We start from the raw sequence: 18423 nt of genomic DNA, 5'->3' as shown, positions 1-18423 counted from the left end.
CGCGAGGGGTCGTCTGGGTGGAAAAATAGGAATCTACATTTGTGTCCTCTGTAACATAAATCCTTTTTTTTTTTTTTTTAATTTCAATCATATACATATTTAATTTAACAATTTGGCTATTGATTTTGGGAAATAGAAGGAATATTTATTATCGTTTTTCTTTCATTTTAGGAAAAAAAGGAAGTTATTGTACATTGGCTTCGAAGATCTGATGTATTCTTTGTCGACGCGTTTAAAATTCATCGTTCATCTACTGGAACACAAGAACTGTTATCGAGACGTCAAAGAATTTGAAAAGTGGGTTGGTAGCCGTACTGAAGAACAATTCGCAGCTCGTAGCCTGAAGAGTTCTGAAACGGACACCTCCACGTGTTTTATCATATACTGTCCCGATGTCTGGCACTTCCTTAAATAAAGCTCCGTGTAATAACAACGTTGCAGACAGTCCCACCCCACTACCGAACGTCTTTTTTGGTATGTATTGTTTTCTCTTTGCCTCGTTGCAATTGTATTTTTTTTTCTCTTCAACATTTTCCTTGCAATCCATGTGAGTTCAATCTTTAAAGTTTCTTTTTTTTTTATAACGCTCAAGACGTGTTACACATATAATGGAAAATTTTTCAAAATCGAAAAGAAAGAGTGGACCGAAGACGAGGTAAAAAACAAAAAATCAAAATCATACTTCAAAATTACAAATATTATAAATTTGAAAAACTTTATTATTATTTTAAGCTTCTTACAGTCTTTTATATGAACAAATTATAATGATAAATTTTCAAAATTTTATATATTTAAATTTTAGAAAACGAATAGATTTTTAATCTTATTTATCGAATTATTTATTTTACAAAATTCTTATCAATATTTTTCCCGTATACTGTATTTGTTTTCTATTGATACTCATTTTACTAGAAATCAGAGCAACCAAAAAGAACCGTAGTCTTTCTGTTCACATCACTTATATACGTTCACGCTGTTTACTGCGTTTACCTTCGGCCCACGGAGTGGGAGTTCTTTTATTCGAATGCGTTCAATTTTTATTGGCAAAAAAAAAAATTGTTTAAAATATTTTAACAAATTCTAAAAATACATGTAACACTTTGACATTTACCTCTAAACAGAAGAAAAAGTTGCCAAGTCTCTGTTCGTCTTGTAACATATTGTATAATCTTTTTTTTTTATTTTTAGATAAAAAGAAAAAAAGCACGAATGGTTCTGAATCGCTGTAACGATCAACGTGGTTGTCAAGCATCGTTGTAAATCCGGAATGTCAGGTTCAACGTAAGTTCCAACCAGTTATCTGCCTGGTAACATCGACGAAAGGTCTCAGAAAAGGTGGAGTCATCGGTGACCAATATTAATTCAGACAAACAATTAAAAAGCGAAGAAAGAAGAACGTTCGGAATACGACTATATTTTCTACATGAATCGGAGAATCTCTGGTGTCCGCTATAAATTCCCTTTCACCGACACAGGGAACGACGTTAGTTAACGTTAACGTTGTCAGAATGAAAAATTCATCCAGGTATGTGAGCACCTGTGCGGGTGCAATTCAACTAGATCGGAACGTTACCCACAATGCAACGATATCCGGTTACTGGCCTCTGTAAAAAAAAAAAAAAAAAAAATGCATTAGCCGCGTATCCGGCACGAAGATATATTTGTTTTTATCCGACTTCGTTTGTTCGCACAAATTATTTCACTGCGTTCGTTTGAGCTGTGAACATGCACTTCCGCAATTTTTTTTTTTATAAGAATTATAATGGTCATGTTTCAGGAGAGCAATGACCCTGTATCACCTGTTAGGATGTTGACTACTGTAGGGGTCATTGGTGGTTTGCACCACAAATTGAATACAGTAGAATTATGAAGAGAAGCAATATAGAGAAATATTAGTTTGAATAGAGTAGAATATTGAACTAATAATTATATCAATATTATATAACAATGTGGGGATCCGAGGGATTGCTAGGTAAACTAGTAACCGGTACGCTGCAAAATTGGAAAGTTTATTCTAGAATGTTCTCCAACTGAGAGAAATGAAATCAGCAGAATTTACTGCTGTATAAATGCAGTGTATGATTTTACACTGTAGTATTCTTATTGTTTCCGTGAACCACGTAAGAACTTGAATAGTTTAGAAATCAGAGTCATATATTACTATTTAATAAATTCTGAATTATTAATAATTATTGGTAGTAATTTTACTTACTACTAATGATTATTAATTACCAATTAGCCAACAATTAATAAGTTTCTAAGCAACGAATTTGATCTATCAGTTTAATTGGATATTAATCAACAGAAAGCGTTGGTTTGTGAGTGATAGATCGGTGTGCCAGTTAAACGATATCTGGTTACAGATCAGTCGGATCTTATCATAGCTGTTTAACTTGTGAAACTAGGGCAACGGTTAGATGTTATCTAGCCGGACGTGTGTCTTCAAAAAAATTTTGTCCCGAGATTTCGCGCGTTTCTCGTTTTACACGTTCTACGCGTGGTCGTCGATCGTGAAAAGGTGAAAGCAGATCGCGTGGAATAATCCTTGAATAGTCACGACCATATTTCTTCGATTTTTTCCGTTCGTTCCTAGACACAAAGGCGTCGCGTGAAATCACCGACAAGAAAACTGATTTTGCAATCGATCCCACCGTTCATCGGTACCTTCCTAATACGCGTTGCACATTTCAATATATATATATATAACCGGTATTGCGTTTCGAACAACGAATATCATTTTTAATCAGCCGTTTAGAATCTTAAACGACGATATCTTTGATTAAAAATTGATTTACATTTGACATTTTTTTTTACCTTATCAAACCTCATGCTTTCCCTGTTCAAAGATTTACTTTTTAACACATCTGTATAGTATACGTATATTTATTTAATATCCACCTGAAAGAACGAAAATATTTCAACAACTGAATGAACATTGTCTCACGCGACAGAAAAAAATACAGTATTTTTGTAAGTGTCATTACAAACCTGAAATACTAATTTAAAAAGAAAAGTCAATATGCGTTAGCATCTAAATTAAGCACGGAAGATACTGTTCCATAATATTCCATCAAAATATTGCTAATATTATTAATCGTTTGTTACTAATTAGCACAATGGTAAAGAGCTATTCTAAGAATACAGTTTCTCCATTTAAGTAATTACTAATTTGTCAACATTGTCTCTGTTGCGACAGCCTATTTCGCGATTCAATTACACCAGCTATCCAGTTAAAATTGTGCCCATCCTTTTCCGGTTCATCTTCTTGTTAACTCTTTTCACCGGAGACACTCGGCTAGATTTATTGTTCCAACTTATTGCATGCTTGTTATCACTTCATGAAATTGCACTTTGGATTGCTATGAGATCATTGCGTTAACTAAATGAAATCCCTGTGAATGAAACCATTTCCAGGAATATAATTACGTTTTAGGAATACGATATGTTAAAGAAATATGTGCAAAACATGTTAAAATGATTTTCCATGAAACAGAATGAATGACAAATCTGACTTTCCCACCAGACAAACGTTCTTCCGTGCTTCAATGTCAAAAGAAACGGATAATAATGTGTAAAACTTGCGTTCTATTTTTTTCTGTTGCCAAGGACATGTTGTGATTGCATGAATCAGTTGGTATATAATAAAAAATATTCAATGTCACTTGTAGCAAAACCACTTTGCTGATTGTTACAATATTAATAGTAATATTATGCACCCAAACGCATGTCTCACTAATATACATGTTAAGGCACTGTTGCTAATTAGCTGGTGATGACAAGAAAGTATTATAGAATGAAATTACGATGATATTAATTGTACCCGTTACGAGTAACCTGAGAAGTTTCACAGTGCCTAACAATGAAGTAATAACAGAATTTGAATAATGCCAAGGGCAAGTTACATGATTGCTAGGTGCTTGATTGGTGGTCAGAAAGCCAGCATTGCATTTACGGATCCTGTCCCTTAATTGTCTATCAAAGGATTCATTTTGAAGAACAATATGCTCTTTCGACACAACGCTATCTCTTTCAACAGAATAGACACGATGCTTTCTAATAATACCAATGGTTTCTTTTTTCATAGCTGATGGAGATATGGTACATTAAACCGTTTGATCAAAGTTAATGACCACATTGTCTTCTTGTGCAAACATCTTTACAAAACTTCTCATTTATTTTTATTGAAGAAATTCTGATTTACTTCCATTTACTTTGTTTATTGAAACAGAACTGGTAGTTCACACACAAAGAATACTTCTAGTAAAGTATTTCCTCTGAAAATTGTTATAGTTTGATAGAGAATTCTAAATTAATAGAAAACATGAAATATCAATTAGAAATTGATCACTTCACTTTTTAATCATATAATGTTTCTAGTGAAAGCTACTTTTACCTAATAACCATTTAACACTGATTAAAACAGGGGGACGTTTTATAATTTAATAAAAAGAAGACAAATGCGTTTGTTTTATAGAATATATACATATTTTATTTTACATCCTAAATACATGTTACCACGTTATTCTTGTTTCCAGCGTGTAAATGTTAATCCTAGTTTTTCTTAACGATACAAATTAAATACATACAAGCTCGAATGGTAATCTAATTCTAACGTGTTTATTATACATACACTGTCCGTCCATGAGTCACTGGACACTCTTTAAAACAGAATACTCTTTTTAAAATTGGACCAAATGAGGAGATTTTTTGAGAGCTATAAAAATTAATACACTAAATTTGGTCCAATTTTAAAAAGAATATTCTGTTTTAAAGAGGGTCCGGTGACTTATGGGCAGTAGTGTATGTATTTGAAATAAGAATAGCTAACTTATTAACAGAAATATTGTTAGGTAACTACAAACACTTGGGTTAAAATCTATTATTTATTAGAACAATAAATCTCGAACTGAGTACCAATTTCTAATATAATACAGTCCTACCTCTCAACGTAACATTTACATAACATAAAAATATATTAACTCATTTAAGTGCTAACATAATATTCATATTTTATAAATTGTCCCAATTATCAAATCAGGTTTTACAATAAGAAATCTTTCAAAGAAAAGATAAAATAGCATACTGAATATTTTTATACAATATAAATACATGTTTCAATACATGTTAATATTTTTACATAAAATTCTAACGTGCAATGTTTATTACAATCTCCGGTTTTTAATGCGAATCATACCGTGCACTTTACAATATCGATGTAAAGAATTTTATTACATTATACAAAATCAAATTTCTATTATTTGTATTAATAGATTTGACATAAACGCGTCTAATTTCAATAGAACAATCTACATTCGTGTATTTAAAAAAATGCATATGTTTCATGATTTTGTTATTGAAAACACGGTAGAAAGATTTTGGTATTATTACAAAATGTTAGGTATGTAGGAGAAGAGATAATGTCATATATCCTAAAAGAGAAATATGAATAATGAATGCCTTCCAGTAAAACTTTTTAATCTAACAAAGAAGATTCGTAGGGTATACATTTAATGACTAGTGTTTTATTCAAATAACTTGCCTATAATTTATATTGTATGTAAGTTGGAATAATTTAACTGAAAGTATATATACATGCATTATTTACATACATATATATGTATATGGTATCTTAGGTTAAAAAATTATTTAAACTGATCTTCTGTACATCTCTTTCAAAGAGAACATTTCTGAAAAGTATCAGTAAATAATTTTCTTACCTAAATAACTTAAATATTTATTATTTCATAAATATTTTTGTATGTACAACTTTGAACCAAGTTAGGTGGTACAACATGAAATTCTCAATTTCTTTTTTTTTTCTTGATAAAACATTATAAACATTGTCACTGTTCATATAATCGTGTTTAATACAATCGTAAACAATACTTTGGTATTTTAAAATCGTATATATCACCTAACACAATTCACAGAATTTATAATCCTTAGTACTTCCAAATATACTTATAAATAATAGACTAGCCAAGATTAAGATTATGTAAAGTTTATCCTTTCATAAATTTTTAATGAAAACAAATATATGGTATAAATCAATATTAAAGGATAAGTTGAAAAAGTTTAGTTGTACTACTATAAATAATATTGTATTTAAAGCAAAATGCTATACACTATTTATTCACAGCCTAGTTTGTCGATCTGGAAGACTTATTATGCATATTTTCTTCTATGATAATACATCACTTCTCCTCCTATCCTATACAGTGTTACCTTGAAATTATGAATAAGAATGTTATTCAATATGTTGGAATCGTTCTTGCCAAATGTGAGTCCTGTGTTGAACAGTTAAAACAGGATTAAGAACACGTTCTATACAATTAATACGACCTCTGAATCGCTCTCTATCTCTAGCCATCTCCTCCCACGGACCTTTACGAGCCGCGCGATACGCATAATCCCACTGTACCATTACGTGAACAACTGGATTTAAATTAAATTTAACCTATAATAAAATTTTAATTATTTATCAAATCGAAATTATGGTAAACAGTTCTAAAAACAGATCATTACTTTTTGAGCGGAAATAATAGATTTTTTATCTTCATCTTCGCTGTCCTCTGTATCCTCGGTATCACTTTCATAAGTTTCAGAACCAGTTTCAAAGACTATGCAGTAACTGTCCTCTGAATCTATAGAACTTTCTGATATTAAACGTGGCCGGAAAGTATTTTTTTGAAAATTGTAATCGTTCCTAATAAAATCCTGATCAAAGGTACCAGTGTCATTTTTGCACTCGTGTATACTTATTATTTTTGTAGAAAATTTAGATCTTTGATCAACGTGTCTATGAGTTTTTGGTTTTGGAAGTTTTTTAAGTTGTACATCAGCAAACGTATAAGTTGCTGGATTAATTGTTTCTTTTATAATATACGGTGTAGGTGCTAATCCATCCACTGTATCTTCGTCTAAATTGAAACAGTCTTCTACTGTATCATACGTTTCAAGTTCTTCCCAATTTTTTAAATCATTTTGTATATCTAGTTTGAGATCATGTTTAGTACGCTCCTTTCTATGTCGTGTTTGGCTTACTCCAGAACGTCTAAGCTGTGATTTAGCCCGGCCCCTACCTCTGCCTTTTGCTATGGTATTTAATTTTCTTCTTTGCTTCGGTGAACATGATCGTTTCGTGAACAGATCAGATTCATCCGAATCTGTTCTACAAAACCGACCTGTTACACTACCGAAAACTTTTTGCCACATATTTGTTATTATATTTGACGTTGTTGTTGTTGTTTGTGGAATTGACTGTATTTTTTCAATATTAGAACTAGATGGTGAAAAATTAGTTTCTACAGTTGTGAATGTACTATCATCCATATCGTTACTAACATAATCAGAAAACTGTTCATTGTTAGCAATACTTGTATCGTACATATTTTCGCAATTATAATCATTACTCTTGTCATACATTTTATGTATATCTGTATTCGGATAAATACATTCAAATAATTCCTCTTTTCCTACTTTATCTGAATTTTGAAATGATAGTAGGTAATTAGATCTAGGTGTATCGTATATAACATTCTCCTTCATGATTGATTTCTTTTCATCAAATTTTTGCACGTCCTTATTTTCATTATCAGCGCACTTATAATTGAATCTTATACTATCTTTCGCATTTTCATTAAAAATTCTATCTACGTAAGACTTCTGTTCGTCGCATACATCATGATGAATACTTTCAATAATGTTTAAAGATTCTTTTACTTGGGCATTATGAATGTATACATTATCATTATTTAGTAGCTCCTTTTTAGTTGTCAAATTTTTATAAAATTCAGGCGAAATACCTTCATTGTGCACAACTGTTACAGATAACGGATAATTGATGTTTGTTATAAATGATGCAGGAACTTTGGAGACTTGTTCCCACAAAACATTGAAAACATTCAAAACACTGTGGAACATGTTTTCCTTCTTTGGATTCGACATGTTTCTTTTATCATTTAACGTATCATTCACTGAATACATCTTCTCTATTGTTATTTTTTCAAATAAATTTTTCATTAAATTGAAATCTCTTACAAGAGAACAAGAATCATTGTTAAACAACAAACAATGAATTTAAAAAACCAATCTATAGCCCTAATAGGCCACATATTTTCATTTATATACCTTACTCAACAAACTGGTACTCCTCTACAACCAATTTTATTTTTCATAAATGTTCTTTGTTTAGCTGTGAACAAAAAATGAAACATATTTAAAATACATCAATAATTTATTTCTTAATAAGTAACATAAAAATATTTATATCGATAATAAGTAAACGTTACAGGAATGTACATTAATTTTGTAATATATATACTTATAAATCGATACAACGTTTGCAACCATAATGTGAATAATCATGGATTTATCGCGTACATTCCAGAGAGTGACTAGTTAACATTTGAGTCGTAAAATAACAAAACGAGTATGAAATAATATTTATGATATTCGAATCGTCGTTATAATCGCTATCGTTTTATAATAAAAGTCTAACTGATAATTTGTTCTGCATACATACAACAAAGATAGCCTCCACAACCGTGACAAATACAATCACGTAGGAATTTTTCCTTACAATATGACAATTGTTTTCTCGCTGTATCACAATTTCCACCTTTAAACAAAGGATTTTCGATTAATTTAATTACTTCAGGCACAATAATTTCCTTCGACTTTTCAATAATTTGGTAAGATTCCATTGTAAATTCACACGTTATCGTATCACACATTTTGACGAAAACTGTTAAGCGGCCATTTTCAACTAGTTGATGTTCAGACTATCTGTAACTCATAACTCTAGAGGCGCTGCAGTAAATACAATTTGCATATACTTTCGGTTAACGAAAACATAAATTTAATTGTTTTTTTGTGGTACTTAAAATAGAAAGATGATATTATTTACGTAGAAATGAATCACCTTTCATATATTTTGTTTTTCGTAAAACATTGAACACAGTTTTAAGAAAGAAAATCATAATTGAATGTTCAAGGCCATACATATATGAATAGTAAAATTATGTAATTTTTCAATAATACAACAGTCTAATGAACTGATTCATACTTTAACTGATGAAATCTCTGCCTTCTTTGTGATAATCCTTTCACTTTTGCATCTGATGCAGGTTATAAACGACTTGCATTCATTTTATATAAACAATTTTAATTAGCAACAAGTTTTTATACCCAACAGATAACACGAATATAAAACCCAAATACATTCATGATTTCTATTAACTTTTATTAAAAATACTTTCTTTTAACTACTTATGATGCTATAATGTATTTTCATAGATGTAATAAATTTATAATCGTAATTTATTTTACATTAAATGCGTACAATACATAAAAAATAATAGAACATATACAATTTACTATCCGGAAATAAGAATCGTTTACAAGTACTGCAACCCAATACCAAACTGAAATTGTTGTAATACGTCGCTTCTGAGAAACAACAATGGCATAATAAAGTTCAATTCAACTCTTGCTATATCCCCAAGTTTCATCGCGATACCTCCACCCGCTGAACAACGAATATTTTCCGTAAAAATTTTCATGTTGTCTTTGTAATTATTATCTGAAAATAATAAAATTTCATTGAATCTCGTACACAAGTCAAACAACAAGTAAGGAAATTCAAATTTGAAAAGTTTCATACCAAACTTGAATGTGAAATTCGATACGTTTCCACCGTTGATAAAACCATGCAATTTGAACAAGTCACCAAATCCATTACGACCAGGCCTAAATGGCAGTGGTGTGTATAAGTGAAGTGCAGCTGCCCAATATGCATCGCCTCCTATTGAATAACCATCGTCTCGTGGTCCACAACCTCTCATTTCAAATCCTCTAAGATTCAATGGTCCACCCAAAAAGAATTGATCGGCAATATTTATCTTCATTTCATTATTGACTCCTCTAAGTAATCCAGATTGAAGGCCTAGTTGAAACGTCTAATAGCAAAATTTCTATAATTACAAATTGTACAGAAATTAACTCAGTTAATTGTAAATTGAAAGATACTTGCAAGACATTCGTGTGGTGTCCAGTTAGTTTGCACGGTAAGTTCATTTTTAACAAATCCGATATCTCCGCCAAGACCAGCTACTTCTGTTGAAAACTGTACAAGACTTCCCGAGGTAGGGAATATTAATGAGTCTCTTTTATCGATGGAGCAAATATGTCGCAATGCGGATTTTAAATTTGGACCGCACTGCTCTCGTACACGAAACGATGTTTGTTTGGAAGAAGCGATTTCTCTGTAAGCAGCTTCGTATTGTAAATTGTGCTTTAGTATACCTGCACCATCTGGATTGAATGCAAGGTCTACTAAAAAGCCTTTATCGTGTTGATTAAAACCAGACCATGGGAATCTATTTGACGAGTTAAATATACTACCAGTTAATCTGTAATCAAAAAGTAAATATGTTTAGTTACATGATCAACCAATATTAATTTTGATATTAAAATGAAAACAGTCTTGCATACACTGTATGAAGCCAACTGTTTACAAATGGTTTAACAACGGATACACGTATATTGGTTGAACTTTTTGAACCATAAGAATATTCCATTTGCAAACGTTCACCTCTTCCAAATAAGTTCGGTGCCTTTGCTTGAATAACAACAGAACCTTCATTGTTCCCAACCATCGTGCTAATTTCACCCGTTAAGCGTCTCATTTCGCGTACGGAAAAGGTGACCTGAAACAGAGTATACTTTAAGATTTCTTTCAGGAATAAATGCTAATTTCTAAACAAACGATTTATCAATGAACTGAAAGTAATTAAATCTGAGAAATTACTTATTGTCTGTTGAATTAGTGTGTAATTATATAGACCCACTTCAACGCCTTCTGGGGTAGCATCAGGACCTTGACTGGTGTCAATGTAAATTCCAATATTCTTGAAACATCCTAAGGTCCCTAGTTTTTCTCTAACTTTGGAGGCACGTAAAATAACATCATAAAAATCCTGAGCTTTAAAAAGTTCTGTCACTTGTGATTGTATTATATCATCCTTTGTTCTCATAAGCCCATCTATATGTATTTTGTCAACTCTTACCTAGTTTGAAAAATATTAATATTTAATTTATAATTCATACACAAATCAAAGTATCAATATATAAAGTAGTAAATATACTTTCAAAGAATGAAGATCAATATGTTTTTCCTTTGTTGTATCAAATAAATTCTTATTTTTACGAAAACTTGCTGACTGAAAATAAAAATTTTCAAGTTATTTTAAATTTTCAAACTGATAAGAAATGTAAAAATGTTTTGCAATGAAAAAGTTAATTGAATATCATTACTTACAGGATTATTTTCATTTGAAGTTTCATTCATATTTCCAGACATCATTGATTCCTAAAACGAAATAAACATGCAAGACATTGATGAGAAATTTTTTATTTAAAACATTAAAAATGGAAAAATATCATAAATGTTTAATAACATTCTATAAAATTAAGAAAAACACAAGCTTAATATAAAGTAATAATATAATATCTAAATAAAACATCAGGGTTTAATAAATTATTATTAGAAATTACTTCATGCTGCAAATTAATGACTTTAATTTTAGGTTATTCTCTAATTTTCTAAGAATAAGCTTATACCTTTGCATGAACAGTTCCCATTTTTTTGACAATAAATTTTGATTATTCAAATTGAAAATCACATTAAAAGAATAGCAAATTTTGTCAGGTTTCTTTCAATACCTGACAAAAAATCGTAAATTTTTTAAATTAAATATTCGGAACGGTTAAGAACAAGCAGTGTAGCATTTCCTTACCGGTACCACAGAAAAAGTAAAGATAGACCAACCACCTTATGATAGTTCATTGTGGTGTTGGTACAGTAGAATGTGATACGAAAATGTATAATTCCCATAAGGTGATTCATCTATATCATACCTTATCAGTGACGGTAGAACCTCTTGGGATCTGTCGGTACAGTAGATTTCCCGCAATTCCGCGGGGCGTTTTAATATTTTAAAAGTCGAATACAGATCAATTTTTAATTTTCAAATTTCTCTGTTTAAATGTTTATACACAAGTGATGGGTGAATTCAAGGAAGGGGGGTCTCGGTACTGCACAAATTAATACGTTAATTATTTTAATGAAATTTAATGATTTATTCAAATATCTTTATCAGTTACATTGTAGAATATAATATACATATACATATATTAATTACATAAAAATAATATCCATATATTGATCAGGTATGGCAGTTGTATATATCAAAATGTCTTAATTGGAAGCATTTAGAAGTGTCATAGATTTGATAGAAGTTTTTATATTTAATTCATATACAATAGAGGTAGATTTTAGTACCATAAAATATAATTTTATTAAAACAGAAATAAATAAAATATATCATTATTTATTAATAGTTATTTGCCACCTTCAGTAATGAGCATAATAAAATAAATTCATCCTTGAAACTTAACTCCCACGTATTACAATTATTTACAGGAACTTAAGTAAAGGAAGACTTATGAATTTATTCATAAATTCCGATCTTAATCAACATAATAATAAATGTTGACTATAAAGTTCCACGAATAAAACAGTTAACAATGTATACAATTCTGAAGACAATAAATTCAATTATTCTTCTCCATAAGCCCATTCAAACAAAATTGATAAAACCCACACTATTAACTGAGTTTGTTGTTTATATCATAACAAACATCCTCATAAAGAATTTACGTATAATATCATTTAAATATCAGTAAAATTGTTACAAGTACTTTGTCTTATTTATAAGGAACGGAGTTGTAAGATTCACAATTAAAGCTTCGTTCTTCTCAGATCAATTTTTCATCAGTTCTAAAAATATATCACCATTGTAGCACAAATATGAACGCTACTATACCATTATAGTACTGTCCTTCTGTAACAATATACTTTCGTTATTTAATATTATTAATAATATTTCAGTTGTTCATTGATTCTATAATTGTCATAACGCAGCTGGTCCAACTCGTGAATGTGTAGGGGGAGGGGACACAGGACTCCCGTGAATTTCTAAATCAAAATCCGAACTTGATAAATTATTTCTCATGACTCTATTCCATCGATTTGCATTTTCATTTATTGTTGTGAAATGTCGATTCGCTTCTCTTTCATCGGCAGATCTTTCGCAAGCACGAACTGCTTCTTGTTGAATAATTATTTCATTAGTTATATATGCTTCACGTCGAATTCTATCACGTAATTTTGGATTTATATCGGGAATACACCACCGTAAAAGTATCATTACGAGAGCAACAACGTTCTGAAAAAACATAAATTGTAATAATTTAAGGATATAAGATTTTGTCTTACTGGTATATGTAATAATTATGTAATAATACCTCAAATATAACGACAAAAGCTAATCTAGCAGTTAATATATGCCAGAACGTAATTGTGTATTCATATTTATTTGGCGAATCTGGTGACTCTCTGTAATCTGGATATCTACATATGTCTACATGTTCATCGCCAGATTTAACTAATGGTCTAGTGTCATTTGCGAAATCACTTGTACTAAACTTTGAAAGAGAATGTTCTAAAAAGCCTTCTAGAGAATAATTCTTGGAAACAGTCATCCGATAAATTAATCTCGGTATAAAATTTGAAGTAAACGCTATAATAAATGCCTGAAATACATGTATACATTCAACATTTTGTTGCTTAACAAGAACGTAGTTTATAAATATGAGTACTTACGTTAGTTATAACAGACAATTTGGAAATGGAGTCAAGAATGCGGTACCATATACCTATATCTCTAACACGTTGCCCAACTGGCCTTCTATACATTGTTAATAATTTTTTGGCATCTAATCGCATTTCAAAAACATTATTCAATAATGCAAAAAACGGCGCTAATGGAAATGCAGCGACGAAAATAGTAACAAATCCATACTGCAAAACTACAGTAAATAACAAAAGTTAAATACAATATAATAAATACGTATATTTAAATTTTAACCGATTTAAATCATTACCCATTTCTAAATATTCTGGAAATAAGCTTCTTGGACCCCATTCCACCAACTTGTAATCTTTAATCCATTGAAGATATTTCCTAGTAGTAATTTTTTTCTTCCCATCTTTCGTTTTCATTCCGACGTGTACTTTTAAAGTATTTAACCATTTATAAAACAGCGGAAAAAGCATTTCTAATATTGTATTCATAGCTTGTTTTCCAACCATGATAATGCTTAACTGTATGCATAATTCCATAAGGCAACCCCCTGGACCACATTCCTCTTGTCGATATTTTTTAAAAAAGCGATTATAACCTCCTGGATAACCAACGAATTTTCCTTTAAAAAATGCTATATAAAAAATGGATGCATAATAATTTACGAATTCTAGTAAATATATTTTTAACGTTAAACTGTCGTCAAATTCAGTTTGAGTACGAGGGAGCTCAATCTGTAATGATATAAAATCAGATATTATACAAAATATTTCACTGTTATAACATTAACACATTTATATAGAATACCTCTGTCAAATATTCAGCCAACCAAACGTAAAGCCAGTTAAATACAATAATGCAGCACAAATTAATGCTAGCTGCAGTGGCTGAAGTAAAAAGTATTGCATAACTTGTTACCATAGGATGACCATAAACACTTAATGCAGTTAAAACAGACATTCTGTATAAAACAACTCCTAACACAGCAGCCATTGCCACTGCAATCTACAACACAAAGTATAATTTAAAAAAAACTATTTTGTTGCTGAAAAATAGTACTTGATAATAGTACTTTCATATAACACATAAACAAACCAGTAATAAAACAACGGAAAAACTGAGAATCGTAGCGGGAACTTTCATTTTCCAAAACGGTACTTTTGGTTCTTCTGTATTTGTAATAACGTTGAGCGACTTTTTCTTGATATGCGATAAACGTGCTAAGTACTGAGGTCGAGGATGTTCCTCTTGAGCATCCAAACCAGTCAAGTCCCATCTATGAGTTATTTCTACTGAATATCTTTTCCATAGTTCCAAGAATAACGTAGCTAATAATACAAAAAAAAAACGTAAAAAATAAAAACTCAAATCTAGTACTAATCATATTCAGCGGTAATCACGTACCCCATATTGACATGAATACAGAGAAAAGCACAGTAGATGAGTTATCAAATAAATATGTAATTCTTGCATGTAGACAAGTTTGTTTCAGATACCAATAACTACAAAAATAATCACACGGTGGACACATTGCAATAGTACTGTTCCCATTGCAAACATCTTCGCTTGGTTCATTAGAATATAAAGTTGCACAGCTATATATAAAACATAAAAGGCCAACAATGCTAGCAGGTATTAGCATGTGTGTATAGAATCCGAGCCAAGCGAAATAAAGCCCGATTTTTATACCAAAATACTCCTTGATATAATCCAAAGGCTGATAATGAAGACATTTTCTCAGACTTGCCCATTCTTTATACAGAAGATATCTCATAGAATCTGGTGCTTGTAGATCACCCTGAAAAGAAACAAAATATTGTATTTTAAACAAATCAACACAGGGCTAAAAATAAAGTCTTATAAAAATCTTTTTAGGCATTTAAAATTCGCAAACAGCAATAAATATCGTCCTAACAACTTGTTTTGATCTATACTGTTATAAATTTTATGATTGCAGTAAAATTATATACTTTGTGGAAACGATAGTACGGTAGGGTGTTAACGGTACTTTTATTAGTCATGCAGGTATAAGGGACAAGTAAGTACAGCCCCCAAGGCGGAGAGCTTGTCATTATTCTTGGATCATTTAAAACGCTTTTTAGAAGAAGATTATGATACCCTTCTTTCCTACTTATAATAAAATGCGATACATTGCCAGAGCTTTTCTAAGAAACAGAGGAATTGATATCATGTCTTAAATAATCAATGTTTCATTCGATAAATATCTTTCCTATTATAAAGATTCACGCTTTGTTGAACTACTATATTTACAGTTTGCAAATTGAACACTGACATTAATACCTTTTATAACTTTTCTAATTTATTCAATGTTAAAGAGCCTTATGAAACTGTAAAATTAGAAAGGTCGACGTATAATACTTATTTCAGTTTCTTCGATACCTGCGAAATAGGACAATTAAAAGAAAAGAAATAAAATGTCTAACTACTATTCCTGGCCATTTAAATCTTCAATGCGAATACTATGAACCGACTAACAAAAGGAAGAATGAAGCTTCAGGTGGCCGTATTATAAGCTCGTGCTGTACCCTGCCCGTTTAAGTACCCATATAAAACCTGATTAAGGTAAGATACAATAATCCTATAAGCCGTTTTGTGTCCCAAGTCAACCAGGGTATTACATTCGAAGACAAAGGGCTAGACTTCGATGAATTACTATGAATTCTCCTACAAGGGTCATTCAATGAACAATAGGCTGTTTGGAACGTGCGAGCAATAGCGTGCAATAAGCGAAGACAATAACTGAAGAATATACAGGTACAAAATTATTTAGGTATAAATGAGTAATGTACAAGATGGTTCCAGCTAAATGTATGTTAAAAAGGGCTTGTAAAATAAGTAATGCAACTTACATCATGAAGGGGATACGCTGCTACGTATGCCCTTTCTGAAATCAATCTTTCCATTCCAAATGCAAAATCATTATGATTAGTTTCAGTAAATCTGGTTCTATCTAAGATAAATTGCACAATTCTGGCACGTGTTGCAGGTGTAAAAAAATTAGGCAAATCTAAATCGAATAAGTATTCCTTGTCGCGACTGTAAACTGCCGTAAAATTGTGTTTCAAATTTGGAAATATGGTCTGATCAACATAATATCTTCTCATAATTCTTTTAAATAACGAATTGACTTCATTGATTATCGTGTAACTACGATTTTCAGGAATTACCATGTCAGGCAATTCCTTCATTGCCAATCTAAGCTTTAATATTTCAGCATAGCGTCGTAACACATCTCGAGGTGCATGTACTTTTATGAAATGTAAGCCATTTGGTTCTGTTTGTTCATGCTCCAAATGTAAACCTTCTTTCTCCAAATTCTTTTCGAATACCTGTAAGTTAAAAATAGATATAGTGTACAGAAAAATATTGACTTACACAGATACTTACACGTCTGTGCTCGGTATTGCGATACGTTTGGGCTCCCGAATCAAATTCATCCCAGACAAGGATAAAATCAATCGTACGAATTTCATCACGAAAATATAAACTAAATGCTGTTCCACAATTTGATACCTGTAAAAAAGATAATTAATGTCTAGTTTTGTTTAATAATTACATGTCTATTAAATTTCGCATCTATGAAATTTTAAAAAGGTATAAATTCTGTGTATAAATGATTTACCGCTCTTGAACCTCTTCTGTTTCTTAAATCTGAACAACTACCCTCGATAACTGTTTCATTAGTATCGTTATTAATTGTTGAATCTTCTTCATTGAACGTTTGTTGAATCTCTTCCAAAGAAATTACACTGTGCATACTATTCAAACTGCTCATGCTTCCAATACCATTCAATGAAATATTGTGAAGACTTTGATACAAAGTATGCACGGATCCTGCATTTAAATTACTTTGTATCGACTGATAAGCACTTACATCAGATCTACTATTTCTATGGTCTTGTATCCATGGTGCAGAAGCTTCTTCGTCATCCTCTTTCATTTTTAATTCAATTGATCAATATCCAAACTCTACTTATTTGAATCAAACAAGGTGTACTACATGCAAGCCAAATAAAAAAATTCGTATACTTAAAAAGAAATGCTATAACATTTTTTTTTTTCATAAATTATAATTTTATAACAAATCAAATACATATTACAATTAAGCAACCCAATGGGCACAAGCAATATAAATAAGGATTTAGTATATAGTCCTTAAGTTAACTTTACATAAATAAATATATTACTACACATATGCTATTGAAATAAACACGTAGAAAATGCGAAATAAAATCAGGCAGCAACAAATATTACACAATTAATTGTACGCAAATCTAACCACAATTTCCATTTTTGCTATGATAAAAGCAACAATAAAAGTATATAATATTCTTACAGTATTTTCATATTCCCATTGAAAATCTTCAACTCCGGATGCTGTTTAAGATATGGAGCAGGAAATTATCACATATCTATTTATTCATGTTGATATATAATGATAGATCATTGCTAGGCGCATTTTAACTTTTGGTTTATTATACACACTACTGCGTGTTCTTATTAAATTACTTAATTCTTTTGCATTTTTATGAGTATTACATGCGCCAAGTGAATTAATTATATTATATTACATATATAAATATAAAAGTGGCATGCAATGTCCGAGATGGATCATACCGTTGAATCACATTACTATCTATAGTAACGCAATAATATATGTAATAATCACGTGGTTCATATAATTTGTCACAAAATA

General features: G+C 30.7%; 3 protein-coding genes across 5 annotated transcripts; all 3 read right to left on the bottom strand.

Moving 5' to 3' along the window:
- Positions 1-4462: 4462 nt before the first annotated feature.
- LOC114874123 lies at positions 4463-8851 on the bottom strand. Of its 3 annotated transcripts, none has more exons than XM_029183089.2 (3): positions 8521-8851; positions 6526-8194; positions 4463-6457 (listed from the first exon to the last, which is right to left on the bottom strand). In XM_029183089.2, the coding sequence occupies exons 2-3, from the start codon at positions 8020-8022 to the stop codon at positions 6248-6250; spliced, it is 1707 nt and encodes a 568-aa protein (XP_029038922.1). In that variant the 5' UTR covers positions 8023-8194; positions 8521-8851; the 3' UTR covers positions 4463-6247. The 3 variants fall into 3 exon arrangements, with proteins under 3 accessions (XP_029038922.1, XP_029038921.1, XP_029038924.1); XM_029183088.2 differs by having other exon boundaries at positions 8525-8851; XM_029183091.2 differs by having other exon boundaries at positions 8582-8851.
- A 452-nt stretch (positions 8852-9303) lies between these two features.
- LOC114874124 (sorting and assembly machinery component 50 homolog B) lies at positions 9304-11795 on the bottom strand. The gene is made up of 8 exons (XM_029183092.2): positions 11623-11795; positions 11321-11371; positions 11148-11222; positions 10851-11069; positions 10495-10709; positions 10034-10412; positions 9665-9959; positions 9304-9583 (listed from the first exon to the last, which is right to left on the bottom strand). The coding sequence occupies exons 1-8, from the start codon at positions 11641-11643 to the stop codon at positions 9399-9401; spliced, it is 1440 nt and encodes a 479-aa protein (XP_029038925.1). The 5' UTR covers positions 11644-11795; the 3' UTR covers positions 9304-9398.
- A 581-nt stretch (positions 11796-12376) lies between these two features.
- On the bottom strand, positions 12377-18375 carry LOC114874070 (anoctamin-1-like). The gene is made up of 11 exons (XM_029182994.2): positions 18064-18375; positions 17350-17723; positions 17115-17240; positions 16577-17056; positions 15111-15504; positions 14802-15034; positions 14514-14711; positions 14008-14440; positions 13727-13932; positions 13369-13656; positions 12377-13289 (listed from the first exon to the last, which is right to left on the bottom strand). The coding sequence occupies exons 2-11, from the start codon at positions 17665-17667 to the stop codon at positions 12975-12977; spliced, it is 2991 nt and encodes a 996-aa protein (XP_029038827.2). The 5' UTR covers positions 17668-17723; positions 18064-18375; the 3' UTR covers positions 12377-12974.
- Between the last annotated feature and the right edge of the window lie 48 nt (positions 18376-18423).

This window comes from Osmia bicornis, chromosome 2 (genome assembly GCF_907164935.1).
Source record: "Osmia bicornis bicornis chromosome 2, iOsmBic2.1, whole genome shotgun sequence".
Taxonomy (NCBI): domain Eukaryota; kingdom Metazoa; phylum Arthropoda; class Insecta; order Hymenoptera; family Megachilidae; genus Osmia; species Osmia bicornis.
The sequence above is the reverse complement of the archived record's forward strand: the minus strand, read 5'-3'. Positions and strand labels throughout refer to the sequence as shown.

What these genes read in the sequence shown, in the direction of transcription:
- LOC114874123 (XM_029183089.2), bottom strand. Translation starts at nt 8,022, where the DNA reads ATGAAAAATTTATTTGAAAAAATAACAATAGAGAAGATGTATTCAGTG. An exon ending in CTATTATTTCCGCTCAAAAA is followed by an intron (nt 6,458 to 6,525) that starts GTAATGATCTGT and finishes ATTTTATTATAG; the next exon opens with GTTAAATTTAATTTAAATCC.
- LOC114874124 (XM_029183092.2), bottom strand. Translation starts at nt 11,643, where the DNA reads ATGGGAACTGTTCATGCAAAG. An exon ending in TGGGAACTGTTCATGCAAAG is followed by an intron (nt 11,372 to 11,622) that starts GTATAAGCTTAT and finishes ATTTCGTTTTAG; the next exon opens with GAATCAATGATGTCTGGAAA. An exon ending in CTTCAAATGAAAATAATCCT is followed by an intron (nt 11,223 to 11,320) that starts GTAAGTAATGAT and finishes TTTTATTTTCAG; the next exon opens with TCAGCAAGTTTTCGTAAAAA.
- LOC114874070 (XM_029182994.2), bottom strand. Translation starts at nt 17,667, where the DNA reads ATGAAAGAGGATGACGAAGAAGCTTCTGCACCATGGATACAAGACCAT. An exon ending in TTTCCGTTGTTTTATTACTG is followed by an intron (nt 14,712 to 14,801) that starts GTTTGTTTATGT and finishes TTTGTGTTGTAG; the next exon opens with ATTGCAGTGGCAATGGCTGC. An exon ending in TCCAGAATATTTAGAAATGG is followed by an intron (nt 13,933 to 14,007) that starts GTAATGATTTAA and finishes TATTTACTGTAG; the next exon opens with TTTTGCAGTATGGATTTGTT.